The 18624-nt window shown below is 40.1% G+C and overlaps 1 protein-coding gene across 1 annotated transcript in view; it reads right to left on the reverse strand.

The window, feature by feature from the left end:
* Window positions 1-3940: 3940 nt before the first annotated feature.
* The window catches only part of MICAL2 (microtubule associated monooxygenase, calponin and LIM domain containing 2), a 55746-nt gene continuing 41062 nt past the window's right edge, over window positions 3941-18624 (reverse strand). The window contains exons 18-26 of the mRNA XM_009709028.1: window positions 18408-18509; window positions 17661-17792; window positions 12127-12234; window positions 11594-11689; window positions 10017-10203; window positions 8875-8963; window positions 8469-8568; window positions 5480-5537; window positions 3941-4146 (exon numbers count right to left, since the gene is read on the reverse strand). Coding sequence (XP_009707330.1) covers window positions 5497-5537; window positions 8469-8568; window positions 8875-8963; window positions 10017-10203; window positions 11594-11689; window positions 12127-12234; window positions 17661-17792; window positions 18408-18509 — 855 coding nt within the window. The 3' untranslated portion in view covers window positions 3941-4146; window positions 5480-5496. The remainder of the gene's footprint in view (window positions 4147-5479; window positions 5538-8468; window positions 8569-8874; window positions 8964-10016; window positions 10204-11593; window positions 11690-12126; window positions 12235-17660; window positions 17793-18407; window positions 18510-18624) is intronic.

Here is an 18624-nt window from a genome sequence, read left to right on the forward strand (position 1 = left end):
AGAGATCCCATTAAGGTATTGCACCAATCTGCCTTAGGAGGCTACAGGGTTTCCATTGCAGAATTCCCAAACTTCGACTTCTCATCACACCTGAGAAACCGCCAGGCCGGTTTTTGTCCTTGAAAAAGGACTCCTGTAAAAGATATGATATCTGACATTTCACAGATTACAGTTCTTGCCACATTTCTCCTCCTTTTTCCTCATGCTTGCTTCGTATGTCTATAGAAGTCATTTCCACGTTATGGTGGCTAACAAATTGCAAAGAACAAAGGCAACCATCTCTCCCATTATCCATGGAGTAGGGCCATAGCATCTGCCTGGCTTCCAACCCCCAGCGCCTACAAACGCTTTCCTGCTGCCCCTTCTCCACTCGTGGCCCCGCGATGGGCTCCTCCATGGCCCCTTCCTCCTGTCTCCACGCCAGGAGCCCATCTTCTCCCACTCCCCCGCAGGCCCACGCCAGCACCTACAGAAGTTCTTCAGCAGCAAAACATTTTTTCAAAGTATCGATTACTTACTCGATAAAGAGACACTTCTGAATTCAGGCACAAAATATAACCAGGGAATCTGAAGCTGGCAAAGCAAGACAGAGCTGAAAGCACACGACTTTTGAATGCGTCCAGGACAGTGTGCATTAATGCTCTAATACAAACTAAGCAAAAATTAATAGAGAGAAAGGAAAAAGCAACTCAGTAAAAACCTACTAGATATACTGAATGTATATCTTTACAGAAAATTGCTCCTCAAACAAAAACTGCTATGGTAACACACACTTTATAATTTTAGACTAAATATATATTTTATCAGAGCAATCTGTGTTAGTCTGGTATATTGATGCATGTAGTGATTGTGAATTCAGAGTGCGGTGACAACAGTTTCAGCCTCTAGAGTGATCGGTGTCTGTCAAAATAATATTTTTTGCACACAGACTCAAAGCACCAAAAACCTTACGACAAAGATGGGAGTGAATATCTGCAGAATAAACGCAGAAAGAGCAAATTCAAGACTACAGGAACATGCAGATTTCTTTGTAATTTCACATTTCAAAAAAACGTATCAGAAATTCCATCCATTTCAAACAAGTTTGGAGCCCACCACCTGATGAGATGAGATCAAAGCCTCCCTTCTTTTTATGCTAACAGTTCATGAAGAAAGGAGACTTGGGGAAATATTTACATGACTAATATGTATACTTGGAGCAAGCATTAATACATAATGTCTTCTGATCTTCAGCGACATGATTTTTCAAGCAAAAAAACCGCAAGTCATCTGCAAACATGTCATACCTTCGAAAACATAAATATTAATGCAGATTTCAGTGTATTTCAGAGCTCATCATTTTGATTGGAATGTGAGGAATGAGTGAGCCAGAAATGAATTAAAACCAATTATAGTAACTAATTGCCATAATGGTGTGGGAAAATGCAGACCATAGCCCTTGCTTGAGGTTGGAATACATACAGAAGCAACTTTCACTGGCAGTTTATAGCTGTAGCAATCTAGAAGAAGCCGAGAGGAACAGAAATTACACTTCTTGATAGAGCTAATGAAAGGCTGATGTTTGAATTTGAGCAATTTTAAGAAGTTTACCCTTTTTTTCCAAATCAAGTATGTTTAAAAACTGCAAGATCTTTTTCATTATAAAGTATTAGCATAATTACAATAAAGGTTAACTTTACAGTATCCCAACGTGTTTGATTTCCATTAACAGACCTCTAGGCAAGTAATGCTGCCTGCTTGAGAATGAAAGGTTAGCCTGGCTTTTAAAAAAAAGCCCATCTGTGTACATATTTCCACTCCAAATAGCCCCAGTGGCAACAGGCAAGTTCAGAATCCATTTGAACCAGTAGGAAGGGGAGGAAAGACAGAGCAACTGTCAGGCACAGCAAATGTCACCTCTGCACTTCTACTGCTATAATGGCATCTGTAACACCAAGTAGCTTTCAGGCCTTGGAAAGCGTTAACTATGCAAGGAGGCATTAGTATCATCTGCTCCGAAACCATGGTTTTTGGAAGGCACCCAGCTCAGCAGCAGCTCGAGACCAGAGTAGCAGCCTGTTTGCCTTTCAGACAAGCACCGCTGCCAATTCCAGCTACGCGAAGGGACAAAGCATCACCGCTTTGGGGTGCATTTGTAACAGCGTGTGCTTGCTGTAGACGGAGCACTGGAGTTTGGGAGAGAGCTCAACACAAGAGCAGGAGGAGGATTCAGGCTTCCTGCTCACAGGGAGGTCTGCTCAAATTAGGCTTGCTAAATCCGCACAGAACTTAACCCGCGAGTCTCTTCCTTTAGCAGCATTACTGCGAGCAAAACAAGGAATATTTAGCTTTATTGTGTAATGATTCTGACTGCAAGTGAGGGAACTGACATGAACTTGCTACCCTCATGTTGCTCATTTTGTCTGGTTTCTTTCGTTTCTGTATACTGTGGTCCTGTCCTGTCCACTGGCGTTCCAGGGCATGGACTGTTTACTGCTAGTGATAGGATTTGCTAGAGATTTGACTTTTGGGGCCTTCTGCACCACCGCAAGAAACACAATTACAACAGATCTAGACTCTAACATTGCCCCAATTCCAAGTTATTGTACTGGTATTTTAGCAAGAATAAGTGAAACTTTATGAGACCAGCATGAAGATCTGATGCCTCTCAAAGCTTCATTGCTAAACAAATTTTCACCTTCTGCAGACGCAAAAACCTCTTCTGATGTTTCCATGCCACTGCCTCTGCCTAAAATGATCAAATAAAGAAGGCAGAAATGAGCCTGCTCCAAAACTGTGAATTGTGCAAAGAGTAAATCTAGTTTTACTCGAATTGCTTTGTCCATTGCAATTAAGGGAGTCCCAGGTATTGTCTTAATTGGTATTTGTTGCCCTATGTTTTCATTATGCAAATCGTCTCCCTCTCGGACAGCAAACCTTCTACTGTGCAGGGTGCCTCTTTCTTTGGCAGGGAAGATGTAATAGTTCATTGGGAATAACATTTGTTTTTCTTTAGCAGCGTTGTCTTTAGCAACACTTTCAAAAAATTAGTTTCTGTCATTCAAACAACCCTAGCGAGGCTCAGTTTGAATTAACTTTAAAAAAAAAAAATCACATAATTTTTCCATAAAATTATTGGGACTATCTTTTATGGGATTTGTTTTTTTCTTGAAATACAAAGGAAGAGATTATAGCTTAAGAATTGTAGAGTAAGCAAAAGAAAGAAGATGAAGGGGAGGAAGACTTAGAAAAGCTCTTTTGGAGAACCTGCTGTTTAAAAAGAACCACAACATGAGCTTGAAAAACAAAAATGAAAATTAAAAAAAACCATGACAGAGCAAAGGAAGGCAAAATAAATAAATAAAACAAACAAGGCCACTGTTAACAGATAATAGGTCACCATTAGCTGCAGCTTCCAGGGGTCCAGAAGATACAGGGAGCCTGCAAACAGCACTCCAGAGCCAGCAGCAAAGGTAAAAGCTTTACCCATAGTTATTAACTGCTTTTCCTGTACACTATATCAAAACCCAAACGCATTATCTTAGCATGACCTTTATGACATTTGTTAATACGTAAAATAAAAACATAAGGAAAGGTAACAGAAGTCAGAAGAGGACAAGTGCCATTTGTGTATGCAATACAAGCAGTCCCCATGCTCACCAACACCAACTTATTGTTCCCAGGAAGGATAAATCCCAACACCAGGCACCTCTTGGTCTGCAGCAGATGGGATAATTTGTCAAGGACCCCGACATATATCCCTTTCAAAAGGGGCACGCGTGCAATTATACCACCACAGTGAAACTCTCTGGCCTTTGGATCAGGCCACAACAAAGATAACACAGCATCCACCAGAAGAGGAATTTGCAAGACAAGTGTGAAGTCACTATTAAGTCTCTGTTCTCAGGAAATATTTTTAAAAGGAAGAGATGAAACAAGGAGACTTATAAAGAACTACATTTATTTTTGTTTACAGCAGATATAATAAATAAAGCTAAAACAATTTTCACTGTGTGCAAAATACAGAATTTCCATGTGAAAATTTAAATACAGCGTTAAAAACTATTTAATAAAAATATTCAGTTAAGATTATAAAGTAAAATGAAGATGGAAGATTTAGGAGGAAAAGGACAGAATCCTCACTGGCCAGGAAGAGCTAGGAAGACTCTGCAACAGCGGGTCAAAAACACAGGAATGGGAAGTGGTTTGAAATGGCAGACCCTTACATCACGACCTTCATCTCAAAGTATGCTGAGCTTTGTAAAAAAACACTGTAGCCCTGAAATACATAGGAAGTCATGTCCTAACCATTTGTGCAGGAAGTAACGCTTAAAATACAAAGAGGTTTCTGCGTGGGCACAGTGTGGGGACTTTCAAAGCCATCAAGACATTTCAGGATACCCACACAAACAAATACTATTGCTTTAGTCACGCAAACATACAGGTCAGCAAAGATAAGGAGCGTGGGGCTCTGACCCTGCAGCCCTTCTGCATTCCTGGCTGAGGAGTGTGAAATGGGGTGAGTGGCAGAGGACAGTTGGCCCCTCCAGAAAATTGCTGCTTAGATCAATTCCCGAAGACCCTTCCCTTTGAAAGGGATCCTCAGCAGAGAAGGCTGGGTCATGACCATGTCAACCAAAACCTTAGTGCACTTGCTTGTCAGACTGAACGCTTGGTTCTTGTTTGGATTCTTTTCCTCTTCTAGATTATCAAAACATTTGATTACACATACTGGAACTTATATGAAAAATACATACAAAATAATTGCACAAATTTGTCATGGAGAGCAGCAATGTCTCATGCAGCAAGTCAAATCCATTCATCATAATGGCAAATGGGGCCTGATTAATTAGTTAACAAAACAATTCAAACCAAAACACTCTGGTTATATAAACCCGGCATTTTGATATTACAGACTAAAAATAGCATGCACATGTGTTGCCGTTAGGCCTGCCTACTCTGTTACTTGGGGTGGAAGACTGGAATTTGCATCACTTTGGCTACTTTTTCAACAGAATCCTTTTATAAATCGTACTTTTCCAGTATGAAAGCAAAGTGCTTAGAAAGCGCCACAGTGCTCAAGTGTTGCTTGCTCATTGCATATTTGAACTCAATGGAAATAGGTGCTCATGCTAACCAGGAGAATCAGCTGACTAATCTTGTCCTGACCTTATTTTAAAACTTTCCTTCAATACTTTGAAAGAAATAAGGCTTTAACTAGCTCTTTCAAGAAACAATTTACTTGCCTAATTTACCTTAAAGGCACAAGGAAGCGTACATGCACAGACACAGAAAAACATTCTCTACAGAGAGCCCAGACATTACCTTTTCTAGAACCGTGAACTCAGCAATAGGTTAAATTATCATGCCAAAGCTCGCGTCCATTAATATACCAGACACACAGTTTGCTCTAAAAGTCTTTAAAAAAACACGCAATGAAATGCTGTCAAACAACAGTGTTAGTCACACAATTTTTGAACTGGCAAGCGGAAAAAGTCACCTGAGAGCAGAAAGGCTTCAGCCAGTGAGCAGGTGCAGCACCGGAATGATGAACTGGACTAAAAGCAATGAGGGAGATTGACAGAGACAGAGAAGACAGCAGAAGAAAAGAAACATGGAATTTAACTTGGTTATATAGGAAAGCCTCAGAAAGATTACGTAGGCACAAAGAAGAATTGGCCAAAATGAAACTGCTTTTTTTCATTAAATCCTGAACGAGGACAAATAGGTATGAATCTTACTAGCAGAATATTAAAATGAAGAGATTAAAAAAAATTAAAATCTACCAATTAGATTGATACCAACAAAAAACCTTCCCAACAGATTCACCTGCAAAATCCCACTGGAATATGCAGTGTAATTAAGATTCCTCAGGAAAATGTCTTCATTATGCAAGTTCCTGAATTGTTGTGGAAATGTAGGGATTTTATTCCCTGTTATATAAATCTATATAAAGTCAATACCATCTTTTAAATTTTTTTAATTTTATTTTTAATTTTTCTACTAGCAAGATTCATTTGCTTTGAATTCATTGGACATCAGAGATTTCCAAGTTTCTTACTATATCACCATTTTCTGTAAGCTTACCATCATGCCCACTCTACTGAAAAGCAGAAAATTTCCTGCAGTAAACAGCAGGAAAAAATTTTAGGAAAAAGTGTTCCTAAAGACTGCACTGTTGACAAAGTGAAATTAGAACTGATGGCAAGTCAAATTTTAAAACTTCACCACTTAGCAGTTTGCTGTGTTGCAGGAGTAACATGGTAAATCGCACTGCAGATTTTTTCCTTTTTAGGGTGAAATAATTACTATCACTGGCAAATAATTTAAAAGTATACAGTGTTCCAAAGGAGGTTTCTTTAAATGTTATAAAAAAGTACAGATATATTTCTTTACATATATACAGATGCCTACCATGTTACTATAATTGTCACTGTGTCCAGTCAATATTCTAGCAAAGTTTTGCTGAATACATGTTTGAGCATTAATGGCAATTTGTTTTAAATGAATGCTACCTTACACCTAAACAATTTTTTTCAAGCACTTTTTCAAGTTCTGTGAATGTACTCAATTTTTTCCCAAAATACATAATCACTCTAAAACATGAAAAGCTTTATCCTCGTAAAGAAAATCAAACTATCTAGAAGAAAAGTCCAGTTTGTCATTTATTTCAAACAGAAGAGACATTTCCTTTTAATACCCAAGAAACAAACCAATTCAAATCATCTTTTCCCACATTATGTCAAAAGAAAAAAAATAATCAAAAAACTGCTAGCCCATAAGCAGCACAGTCATTTAAGACCACTGGAAGGTGATCCTCAACTTTGGTACTAACTGAATGCGACATTATTTCCTATTATTTAAGCCACATTCTTTTGGCTAGAAATAAATGCTACAGATGCTTTTAATTTCAGGCTATACATATTACCATGTTTATGTATTTACCTATTTCTTTGTTAACTTTTGAATTTGAACACTGAAGTATTTAAGAGGCAGGGAGCATGCTTACCTTACCGGCTAACTAGGCTGAAAGTAATCAGAATTTGGGATGTTGGTGTCTCCTTGCCACTAAATACCTCATTTAACCTGTCCTGACACCTTCTGATTAAGGTAGACCTTGTCGAGAGGCATCTGAAAGAGATTTACTTAACGGCTGCTCAAGATAATAGAATTTCACCTTTCTGCCATCAGCGTTACACATTGAAATGAATGAAATACCAAACTAAGAAGTAATCTCCTTGGAATACATTTGTAGGTTTTTGTTGTTTGTTCTAAACTTGTGGTTTAAAAAAATTCCAAAAGATGACAGGAGCAGTGCCTACCCAGAGGCACAAGCGTAGTGATTTCAGTTAGATATGAGTGCTCCATAAATTGTTATTCCTTGAATCGGCCACCTAAGGAGGAAGCCTCAACTTGAGCAGTAAGTCAGGTCTAATTACACTACCAGTTCCTTTGACTTACAGTTTCAATCAAGCCTTCACTCAGCTAAGATTTGCTCTTCAAATTTATTTCAAAACTTTAAAGAAATTTGTAGTACAGATTATACCCACTGTCAACAAAGGGTATCTATCACATCTGAGAAGTGTAAAAGGCATGACTAGGAGCAATGTGAATTAAGTACATTTTTTTTTTTCAAACATATTCATGCAAGTTATAAACCTCAGAACCCAGAGCAAAGATGAAAGCAAGAAAAAAAAGTATGCGCCATTTCAGGTTTCAAAACCCAGTCATTTGTCATAAATATTCCCCAAACATCCGAAAGAACACACATTCTTTCTTGGTCTAATGAAAAAAAAAAAAAAGAGGGAGAAGAATAGTTTTAAATGTACCACCCCCCACAATGGTCTGATCACAGGATAAAAGGGGGGGGGGGGGGGGGGTGGGGGGGGGGGCAGGGAGGAAGGAAGAAATCTACAAAATATCCTTCATCAGTCTGTTCTGGAAATGTGTCTGGACACTGCCCTTCATGCTCTAACATACAGTACATTTTATATTGAAAATTTTGATTGCATCTCTTTTATATCAGAAAGAATCCACTGTTCATTTAAGTCACACATTAAATTGCATGAAAAGTAAAAAAAACCAAAAAACAAAAAAACCAAACAAAACAACACACCAAACAAAAAAAACCCTCAAGAAAATAGCGAGGCTGTTAATTTTGAAAATCTGAAAGGCACAACTGAGCAAGACACATAGAAGAATTTAAACCCTGTAGAATTTTTTCACCCATTCAAGCACATTTTCAAGTGATAGCTCTGCTTCCCGGTACATATGAGCAAGTACCTCTAGAAGAGCACAGAGGAATGGCACACCAAGGCTCAAGAGTTCATACAAGTAGGTATAGTTATATGCATTGTCCCTGAAATGAAGATTGGTAGCGTGCAGAAAACCATGCATCCAGTTAGACAGGCGTCTCGGAATGTCAAGCAGATCCCTTGTCACCCGAAGGGGCCAGCTTAGCGTGCCCCTAAAGAAGGAAGTCAGGATACCTGGGGACCTGTCCTCTGGACTGCTAGCAGTAGACAAAGTGCTTTCCGTGGTGCTCTCTGTGGGTTTGGGTTCCTCTTTCTTCCATGCTTCTGTTGCCTCCTTATATCAAGCATTAAAAAAATGTTAAATATACTTCTAAAATATGGAAAGTCCATATGAAAATTCATTTCCAATTGCTCTTAAGTTCAACTTTACTTTGTATAGGAAAAGCTAAATTCCATGCAGAACCAGACTATAAATATGCCAAACTCACAGAACCAAGTAACATTTTAGTATTGATGTTACTGTTTCTGGACATTATGTAGAAAACATCTCACACACACACATACACACACAAATATTGCACCCTGCTCCAGGTAAAGCTGCCTCAACATTTCCTGCATTAGTAATATAACCAATACGTACCTTCCCTTGGGTCTGTAATGTTGCTCTTCTCTTTCTGTGTTTAGTACTGATTTTGCAGTGCGTAAAATGAGGTTTACAGTAAAATTTACCTACAAGACAAAAAATAAACTATATGATATTTTATCTATATGTATATGGACTGAAACCCCACTATTGCATCTACAAAAAGATGAAATCAGGATAATTAAAGGTTGGCCAGCAAAAGGAATGGGAAACTTGCCACCGACTCCAAATAGCTCACAGCTCCGAATCGGTTTCTTTTATAGTACACAGATTTGCACACTTGTTAAATAAGGCAAGGTCATTTATCTATCTCACAGGTTTAAGATTAATACATAGAAGAAAAATAAGACACCAAGTCACAAACCAACATAAGACATCAAGCAGGAAAAAGTCAAATAATCGGTTAAAAAAAAGTCCTTGAAGAAGATTCTCTGGACTGCAAAAGAACCACCTTTGGCCTTGAGTCTTTAATCCTTTTGTAGAAGGAGCTCAGGTTAATACTCCAATCTACTCAAATAATTTCGAAGTGGCAAGGGAATTTCAATTCAGTTTAATAATCTCCCTCAAAACAAAACCAAAAAAAAGGGCAAAAATAATTCCTCATCTCCAAACCCTAGGCTACAGGTGGGATTGAGCACCCAAGATCTGAATCTCCTGTTCTTCAGCAGACTGGTATAAACTGGCCAGTACTACTGCTTCCAACTCCTGAGCCATAACATCTTGAAAGAAACAATCTATATTCCCCCCATCCACGTAAATCTGCCACTGTCATGGCTTATCCTTATAGATTATGTTATTTAATGATCAGTGATAAATGAGAGAGGAGAATAATTCTGTACTGTTGGACAAAAATCACCTTCCCCCCCCCGGCTTTGACCTGTGATTGCACAAACTGCATTTTGGTCACTCAACTTATTTTCCACTGAGGCTTTCTTCATTTAAAGCTCAGGTCTGTCATAACTGGATTCTTTTGAAAGAACAGAACTGCAAGTACAAGGACTCAAAGATCAGCATGGACGCAAACAACATACTTGGCAGACCTCCTGAACGAGCTACTCAGCCAGGTCTTTTTCCTTAGTTCCAGTAAAAGCATGAATACTCAGACATTTTAAAAGATTCTTAAATAACTCCCATATTACCTTCTTCAACATCAAAGGCATAAATTCCTAAACGGAGTGTTGTAGAACATATTTCACACTTGAAGCACTCCCTGTGAAAGAAGTGGCCTTCTGCACTCAGCCGCTCCATAACATATACCCGTTTTTTGCAGAAGTAACAAATGTCACTCCCTCCAACAGATTGAGGAAATTCTTTTCGCAGAGATCCCTGTTAAAAGATAAAAACAGAAATGCACATAAAGCTGTTGTACTACACCCAGATACAAATTCTTATTAACTGTGCAGATGCTTTAGCTGCTTGAAGTTTTACACAGCACCCTCCACACACACTTAAAATAAGCACCAGTCAGCTTGCTTTATTACTTATTTGCTGCAATTCTGCAGGTTTATGCAGCAAGTCACAAGGACTTTAAGGGGTGAGTTTTCAGCTGGACTTGCACCCCGCTTCCCTCTGGGAGTTCACTGACATTTTGTGTTTAGTCAGGTACAAGAGCAGCATCAGCCCCAAATGCTCATTCATCACCCTGCACCGTGCTGGCTCAGGCACTCAGATCTCATGGCAGCAGGCATCAGTGTTTCTCAGAAGAGGGCAAAGGCAGACCTCACCAGCCTCGAACAACAGACACACATTTGGAGCTAAGAAAACAGACACCTTGAAGACTCAGTTCATACACACTCCGGAGGAAAATGTAGGCTCGTGCTTTAAGGTCCAGGAAGAAAAACTGACAGTCTTTGATGCTGGTGTCTGAACTACCATTTACATCGCTGCAGATGTGCCTCCCCTCTCAGCCATGTTCCTCCTCAGACTACAGCCCAAGCTGAGGCTTCGTTTGTTTTAAAAACCAATTTAATCCCTACCACAGACATTCAGAATATTTTCAACTCATTGGACTTTAAAATATGATCCATATTAACAGCTTGAAACTATTTCAAAAGGTTTTGTTGAATTTCGGCTGGCAATTAACATTCTTTAATTGCCACAAATCTCATCCTCTCTGGATATACATGCAAAAGGTATAGAAAAATAAACTGTAAATGGATTAGACGCTCCTGGGCTTCCCTTTTCTTATTAGAGGTAGGTATGAGGATGTTACTTTGCATTGTTTTAGCATGCTTAGTTATAGGTCGGTACAGATCAGCATCCTCCCTCGATCGCAGCCATCACCATCCGCCTCCCTTTCCACCACCCCCACGGCCTCAGCAGAGGCACCACATGTGGGTAGGAGGCACAGGCTTGGCACAGTCCAGGCACATTCAGACAGCAGCACACACCCCACACAACTCATCTTTAAATTGCCAGCAAAAGGCGGCCTTGGAACAATTTTTTTAATGTTAAGTGCAAGTCGCAATTGTCAGTCACATTGTCTTGTGCTTAAAAGTTGAGAAACCTATTCCAAATCTGCCATTAGTAATCCATTTTGCTGTGATGGATCATTTCAGAGCATGAAACTTTCCAAACTCACAATCATGCAAATGGAAAAATATACAAATGCATTTTTAAAAATACAATGTTAATAGAACAGATAGTTAGAATGAAGCAGAAGCGATTGAGTTTAGTGCTGGCTAATAAGTGTTTTCACCACAACAGAACACCTTACTTTGTTTCCCAATACCTGACAGCTCTGAGAAGTGGAGGCGGGAGATGGAGAATGAAGAATGGGGCAAGAACCTGTAGCTCTGTCCAGAGACCGCTTCTGAATTCAACACAGAACAGTGTTGGAACTTAAAAACAGCTCTCTTCAAAATGAGGCATGGTGATTCAGCATTTGTGTGTTAAAAATAACTGCATAAACATGTGCCATACAAAACTTTCTTTAGAAACCACCCTGATTAATAATTGTCTTCTGTTACTAATTGTACCAGTAATTACATTTAACAAAAGCCTTCTGAAGTTTTAGTTCATACAGACAAGTAATAAAAATATAAATAGAAGGCATGGTGAGCAACATTTCCAGCACATCCACACATCAGCATATTTTGCCAATATGCACTCGATTCCTTAATAAGTATTAGACTAAGACCTTTCATAATGCTTGAAGTGCGCCACAACCAGGGTCTCAAGTCAGGATGACATTCTGGAAACACCACTCTTTTAAGTCAAGTTATTGTTTATTTGTGGGTTTAGCCTTACCAGTTCAAGGGGGGGAAGCTGTGGCTTGGGTCTGTGATCATTCACATACAGATTGACAAGAACTTCAGCCACAGCTCCAATTGCACGTGAGACCTTTCCTACAGTCATCTAACCAGAAAAAGGGAGAAGGTGAAGAATAGAAAGAAGAGCTTTAGTTATTCTTGAAAAAGAATTTAATGAGAAAAGGACAAGAATTATTTGAAAACATGCAAACAATGATAAAGAGAGGCTAGGAAAAAGAGCAGAGGCAAAGTCTACCCGAGCACAAGCATGTTCACACATGAGCAGGGTGGTCCAGCTGGTGGCCACAGAAGGCTTCCCTGCAGCCCACACGCTTCTCCCTGCGGACGAGGGAGAAATAGCTGCTGGGAGCAAATGCTGCTCCCACAGCACAAGGCCTCCCGCTGTGTCTGCGAAAGGCTGAGTTGGGAGCTACCACCTGGCTAGCAGGGTTGGACCATTCTGGTAGATTAAAAAAAAAACACAAAAAAACCCCAACAACAACCTATTGTTCACTTTGACTTCCTGGGATTTTGTGGCAGGCAGGTACCCTAGTTCTCTGTTCCTGGAAAAAAGACTGTGAAGACTCCGTGGATTTACAGAAATATTTTCTACTCTAAGTCAAATTTCCTGTAGTGATTTTGATTTTAGTTTTATAGTCAACATAAGATCCCACAACCTCTCTGGTAGCAAAGGTAGCAAGGGCCATCCTGGTATGGCCAGGGATCTGATACTCTGCTTCTGAAGTCAGAACATTTTTACTTTTTTTCCCTAGAGGATCTATGATCTCATATCTTACGCTCCATTTGAAGCAATCAGTTAAACAGTAAGGCTATGCTTAAATTGCAAGTAGTTGAATTTCAGGAAAAGTATCCTTGAGTCTGAACTACACCTTCAAATTCACCAGGTTGATTTCTGTTCTCCACCCATTGGAGCAATCTATGTCAACATTAAAGCAGTCAAAACAAGAAAATTGCGTGTTTATACATACTTTAAAAAATGTTATTAAAAGGAAGTGTTCTAGTAATGAATGTGAATTCACATTCCATGCAAAAGCAAATGGGATTTCAATTTAATCTAGCAACCAAAAGATTGCTGACTGCTCTCGTCTCCAAATCAACAACCACCAACACAAACACTGTTGCCGCTCACCAGCGGAGAGGGCAGGAAGCAAGTGGACTTGAGGACTGATTAAATCTCATTTTAGATAAACTGTTTGATAAAGACATATTACTGGGGAAAGATCTCTACTGGTTCTCCTTATTGCATTGGGTATCTGGGTAGTCAAGAGGAGATCAATTTGCTACAGCCTCGGTACTGCACCTTTCAGATGCCTTGCAGAGGAATCTGGATAGACCGGAGCACTGGGCAGTGTTTAAGAGGGTGAAATTTAACGAGTCCAAATGCTGAATTCCGCACCTAGGATGGAGTAAGCCAGGCACAAGTACAAATGGGGAGAGGAGTGGCTGGAGAGCAGCCCTGCAGAAAAGGATCTGGGGGTGCTGGTGGGCAGCAGCTCCATGTGAGTCAGCAGTGAGCTCTGGCAGCCCAGAGGGCAAACCCCACCCTGGGGGGCATCAAACCCAGCATCACCGGCCGGTCCCGCTGTATTCAGTGTCAGTGCGGCCTCACCTTGAGTACTGTGTGCAGTTCTGGGCCCCACCATTTAAGAAGGGTGTGAAGGTCCTTGAATGCACCCAGAGGAGGGCAACAAAGCTGGTGAAAGAGCTGGAAGGGCCTGTGAGGTGTGGCTGAGGACTTTGAGTTTGTCCGCTTTGGAGAAGAGGACGCCGAGGGCGGACCTCATCGCTCTCTACAGCTTCCTGAGGAGGGGATGTGGAGAGGGAGGTGCCGAGCTCTTCTTCCTGAGATCCATCGATAGGGTGCCTGGGAATGGTTCAAAGATGTGCCAGGGACGTTCAGACTGGACATTAGGAAGCATTTCTTTACTGAGAGGATGATCAAACACTGGAACAGGCTTCTGAGAGAGATGGTCAGTGCCACAGACCTGTCAGTCTTGAAGAGGCATTTGGACAATGCCCTTAATACCGTGCCTTAACTTTGGTCAGCCCTGAATTGGTCAGGCAGTTGGATGAGATGATCCTTGCAGGTCCCTTCCAACTGAAATATTCTATTCTATTCAAATGCCATTCAATCACAAAATAGAAGTATCAGGGCAGGACGAGAATCCAGAGGGGCAGCCCCACAAGCACCTGCTGCTATCTGAAACCTGCAGAGAACAGGAGGGATGGGGTGTGCAAGAGCAGTGCTGCCCTGCAAGGCTCGTGACTTCCGCCCTCATACAACAACAGCACAACCACCAAGCAACCCCCCGTGTCTTCTGTAAACCTCACCCTGCCTATGGACAAGGAATTCAATAACATCCTCACCCACTGAACTGTGTACATGTAATAAACTTCAGTTGCAGGAGAGAGGGTCTGACCCCAAATCTACACACATTCCTTTAGAACCTGTCAGCTCTTACACGGCCTAGCTTTGGTCAACAGCACACAGATCTCTGCCTGCCTGATGCTGCTCACATAATAGGTTTTATATTTTGCTCAGGCACTTACTACCCTTGAGGCTACTGGTGTACGTGAAGTCCCACACACACATGCAATTTTGTAGTGCTGGGGCTACTATCAATATGTAAACAGGCTACTGCTCACAATTCAGGCAGGTTTATACCAGTAGCTTCAAATCCTTTGTTGGAAAGGAATCTTAAAGAGTTACCTTACATGGTGAATTTCAGGAAACAATGAAGAAAACACTTAAAAATTCCCCAAGTGTTTGTGATTTATTAAGACTATTGACCTGTCAATTACATGTTGCCAAAGCTTTTCAGCAGGTTGATCAGGGCGGTTATTAATGTGGGAAGAGAAAGCTGCCTTTTGTATTTCCCTGTGCTACTATTTATAACACCACAGCCAACCAACAAGTAAGCCTCAGTAGTATTTTCATAAAACAAAGGAAACGTGCTCTCTGCCTCCAAAAGCATACAATGCTTCCCCTTTGCTGTTTCATGTCCTTAATGATTTTCCTGGTCTTATTTTGCTTTGAGGGTGATTTATTTACTTTTGGTACCACCTGCTACATGTATTTTACCTCTGAGATAAACAACATTTGAGTAATAAGTTACTGTGTGTAGGAAACACCCAGGCCCTGCTTACTACTGGTAATTAGAGTCACATCACTGAAGGAAAGTAGTTGGTCCAAACTCTGCAGGCAGCAGAGCCTACTGATTGCAACATCTCCACAGTTCTTATGACGTATTGTGTGGATTCACTCATGCAAAGCTCAGATGAACACAGTTTTCTGAAGGTCAATGCAACTTTAAAGAGAAAACAGGAATAACCAAAGCCCAGCCTGTAATATAGTATTTGTTAATTCATAGTTCTGCCTATGTGAATTTTGACAGGTGATTAAAGCTGAAGGTAGTTTTGATTACTACTGGCAACTTGCATATAGTGTCATACAGAAGTTAATTCTTAATAAGTTGTAATGACTGTATGTCTTCAGAAGAAACAAGATGCTTCCATAGCCTTCCTTTCAAGTGCTCCTTTCAGGACTGAGGTTTAATAACAGGTTTCTGTAATGTATGATTTCTTAGCCACCATTTTCAATAAATAGGTCACCACAACTAATACTGTTCCAATGAAAATTCAACAGATGTAAAGGATCAGCATGTCTGATAACAATCTCAGTACTCACTTGATATTAAAATGACAGTACTAACTATTGAAAGGATGGGAGGGTGCTGATATTTATCGGTCATATCTCATGAAGTCTTACAAAACTCAAAAGACTTCTATTATCTTCTGTTCTTCTGCTGGCAAAAAGCAGAAGCACTCAGAGCAACATGAGGGAGCTCTTTCTGTTGGCTTACCAATCCTGAAGACCTTTATCATACTGAAAGGGCTGCTCACATAGTTTGAGGGTTTTTCTATTCTCTTTGCAGTGTCACAATAGCTCTCCAACTCAAATGCGCAACAGGCCCCAATACTTTGGAAACCATTGCTTAGCTTAAAACCCATCACATGCTACACCTCCCAGGCCATAAAAAGTTAGAGGTAAATCCGGGCAAAGCAATTATATTGAAGCTGAAGGGAATTAGGGGATTACCACAGCAATGCACCTGGTGGGCTTGCAGTGTCCTTGAAGGGCTGCGTAGCCTATATTTACCCAGAGAATGAGAGGAAGGGAGTCTTTTCAACACAGCTCTATCTCAACCGAGGAACGTGCCTTTGCAAACTGCAAGTCAGCTCAGTATTTACCTGCTTAGTTACTGTTGAGGCTGTGACCCTGATTTCCAACCAGCATTAACAATATGGTGCAAAATAACCTAAAAAGATCAAGACCAATTCCACTAAATGATCCAAAAAAAACCCACCAAACTACTTTCAGCCACGGCTTACCTGAAGTTGAGTAATATTCATGAGTATTTCATAAAACTACTGTTATTTAAATACAACAAAAGCAGGCAAAATGCTTTGTTCGTCCTCACAGTAAATGGAGACAGTACCCAATTTTGCCAAATAGCACTTCTTTCATTTGTCAGGAAGCAGAGCCGCCAGTGCCAGCAGCACCAGCATTGGGTCACAGCAGTCACTTTCAATACTTATAGAAACTTGATGTTTCCACCTTTGTTTCCACATCAACCCTATTCAAAACTGCAGTGTTCCCAGACTGCTGCTACATAATCTCTGGGTGAAGGAAAGGGAACCCAGGCCTTCACCTGCGCTGAAAAGCTGAAAAATATCAAACTTTCCTTCTATTAAAATCCTTCTAAAACAAGGGGAGTTAGAAGCCAATGCCACCTTAACTTCCACAGATAAAAGCACGTCCATTGTAACATCAGCATAAGTAGTAACAGCTTAGTATCTCTGATTCAGGTGTCATCTAATCACTTTCATTCACGGTATGCATGTTTCCTCTCTGCAAAGTTTGCTGTTACAAAGAACTGTATTCTAGCAATTAACACACAGAAGCAAGTTTAAAGTACAAATAAGTAAACAAACAAAGCAACAATGAAATCTGTCTGTGTTGACAAGTGCTCATGCAATTCTAAGACATGTCCTCTAGTTAAAATAACGACTATTGTGCAGGTTGTCCCTTGCAGTCCAGATGGATATTCTTATGAAAAGAAACACAAATGCCACCCAAGAACAACTAACCGATCCTGTAACATCCAGTTAGCTATCCGATGTGAAGCTCTTTCTCTGCTAGGCATGTCTGTGGTATTATCCAACAACAGAACATTTAAAATAAGCAGTAATGCAAAATTTTCAGAATGGAAGCAAAATTTTGTTAACTACTTGCTTTGTTCTTAAGCTTTATACCTGAACTATTTTTAATGACAATTTTCCTCTTACAAATATGCAAACTTAATAACAGTGAGCAAAGTAAAGTTTGATTCAAATGTGAAATACAACCTATACAACAGATGTGCCGGCAGCACCTTCCATGCACACCGTTTCTCAAGCAGCTTTATCACAAGTTTGAATTTTATAGGAAACAATCTGCGAATAGAGTACCTGTCTAGAAGGAACAGCAGGGGAAGCTGAACCGACAGATGATGGAGAAGAGGCAGCAGCTGAATCATGAGGTGGAGGGCAAGAGGGAGTTGGGGGCTGAGAATGGGATAAGCCTTTAGTAGGTAGCTTATTCTGTGTAAAGCAGAAACAGGGGAGTTATCCAAGAGACAGTGACATTAGCACAGGTTAAGAGAATAATTTCACAGCCATGCATCAACAAAATAGAAAGATAGTAACTACAATTCCGCTCTTTTCTCTGTTTCTGCACAGTGAGGAGCCATGGAAATCACAACAGCAAAACCTTCATGGCAAATGATATTATCGTACTCAGTTTTCCTATCAAAAACATTTACAGTGGGAAGTAAGGTAAGATAGTGCCGGGAGAAAGTATAACAAAATATAAGAAATGGCAGATTGCACTAAGAGCTACTGCTCACCAGTTCATTAGAAACTGTGAGCTACCAGCGCATACTTAAGCACAAGACATAGTTTATTCTAACACATTTATTTCGTGCTAAAGTACTCTGACTAGCTTTATGATTTAGATTGTGTTTTACCTCAATTAAATTATGCAATAATATTTAAACAAAGCTAGTTACCAGTTTCAGTGGAGTCCACATTACTTTTCAGATCCACTCAAGATGAAAGGAAAATTAAACATAAAATCACTGCAATTCCCCCTCCCCCCATGAATTCTTATACATCTTCTAATCCAGCACTTCTTCAGGTGCAAAACCTAATATTCACCTTTGGAAACTCCATGTATCCAAACATTGAGGCAAGATGTGCTGCTTTCTCTTTAATGTTCTTTTTATGGAATTCCCTATTTGCTATAGTCTGAGCTCTTTTCTGCAATAACAGCCAGGGAAGGAAAGTGAAGAAAAGAGAGAGAGAGATTTCAGTTAATGTCACATACATCATCAGAATACAGCAAGTTTGTAGAAAGACTTTTTATCGTCTTAAT

This window comes from Cariama cristata, unplaced genomic scaffold, assembly GCF_000690535.1.
Source record: "Cariama cristata isolate BGI_N322 unplaced genomic scaffold, ASM69053v1 scaffold17081, whole genome shotgun sequence".
Taxonomy (NCBI): Eukaryota; Metazoa; Chordata; class Aves; order Cariamiformes; family Cariamidae; genus Cariama; species Cariama cristata.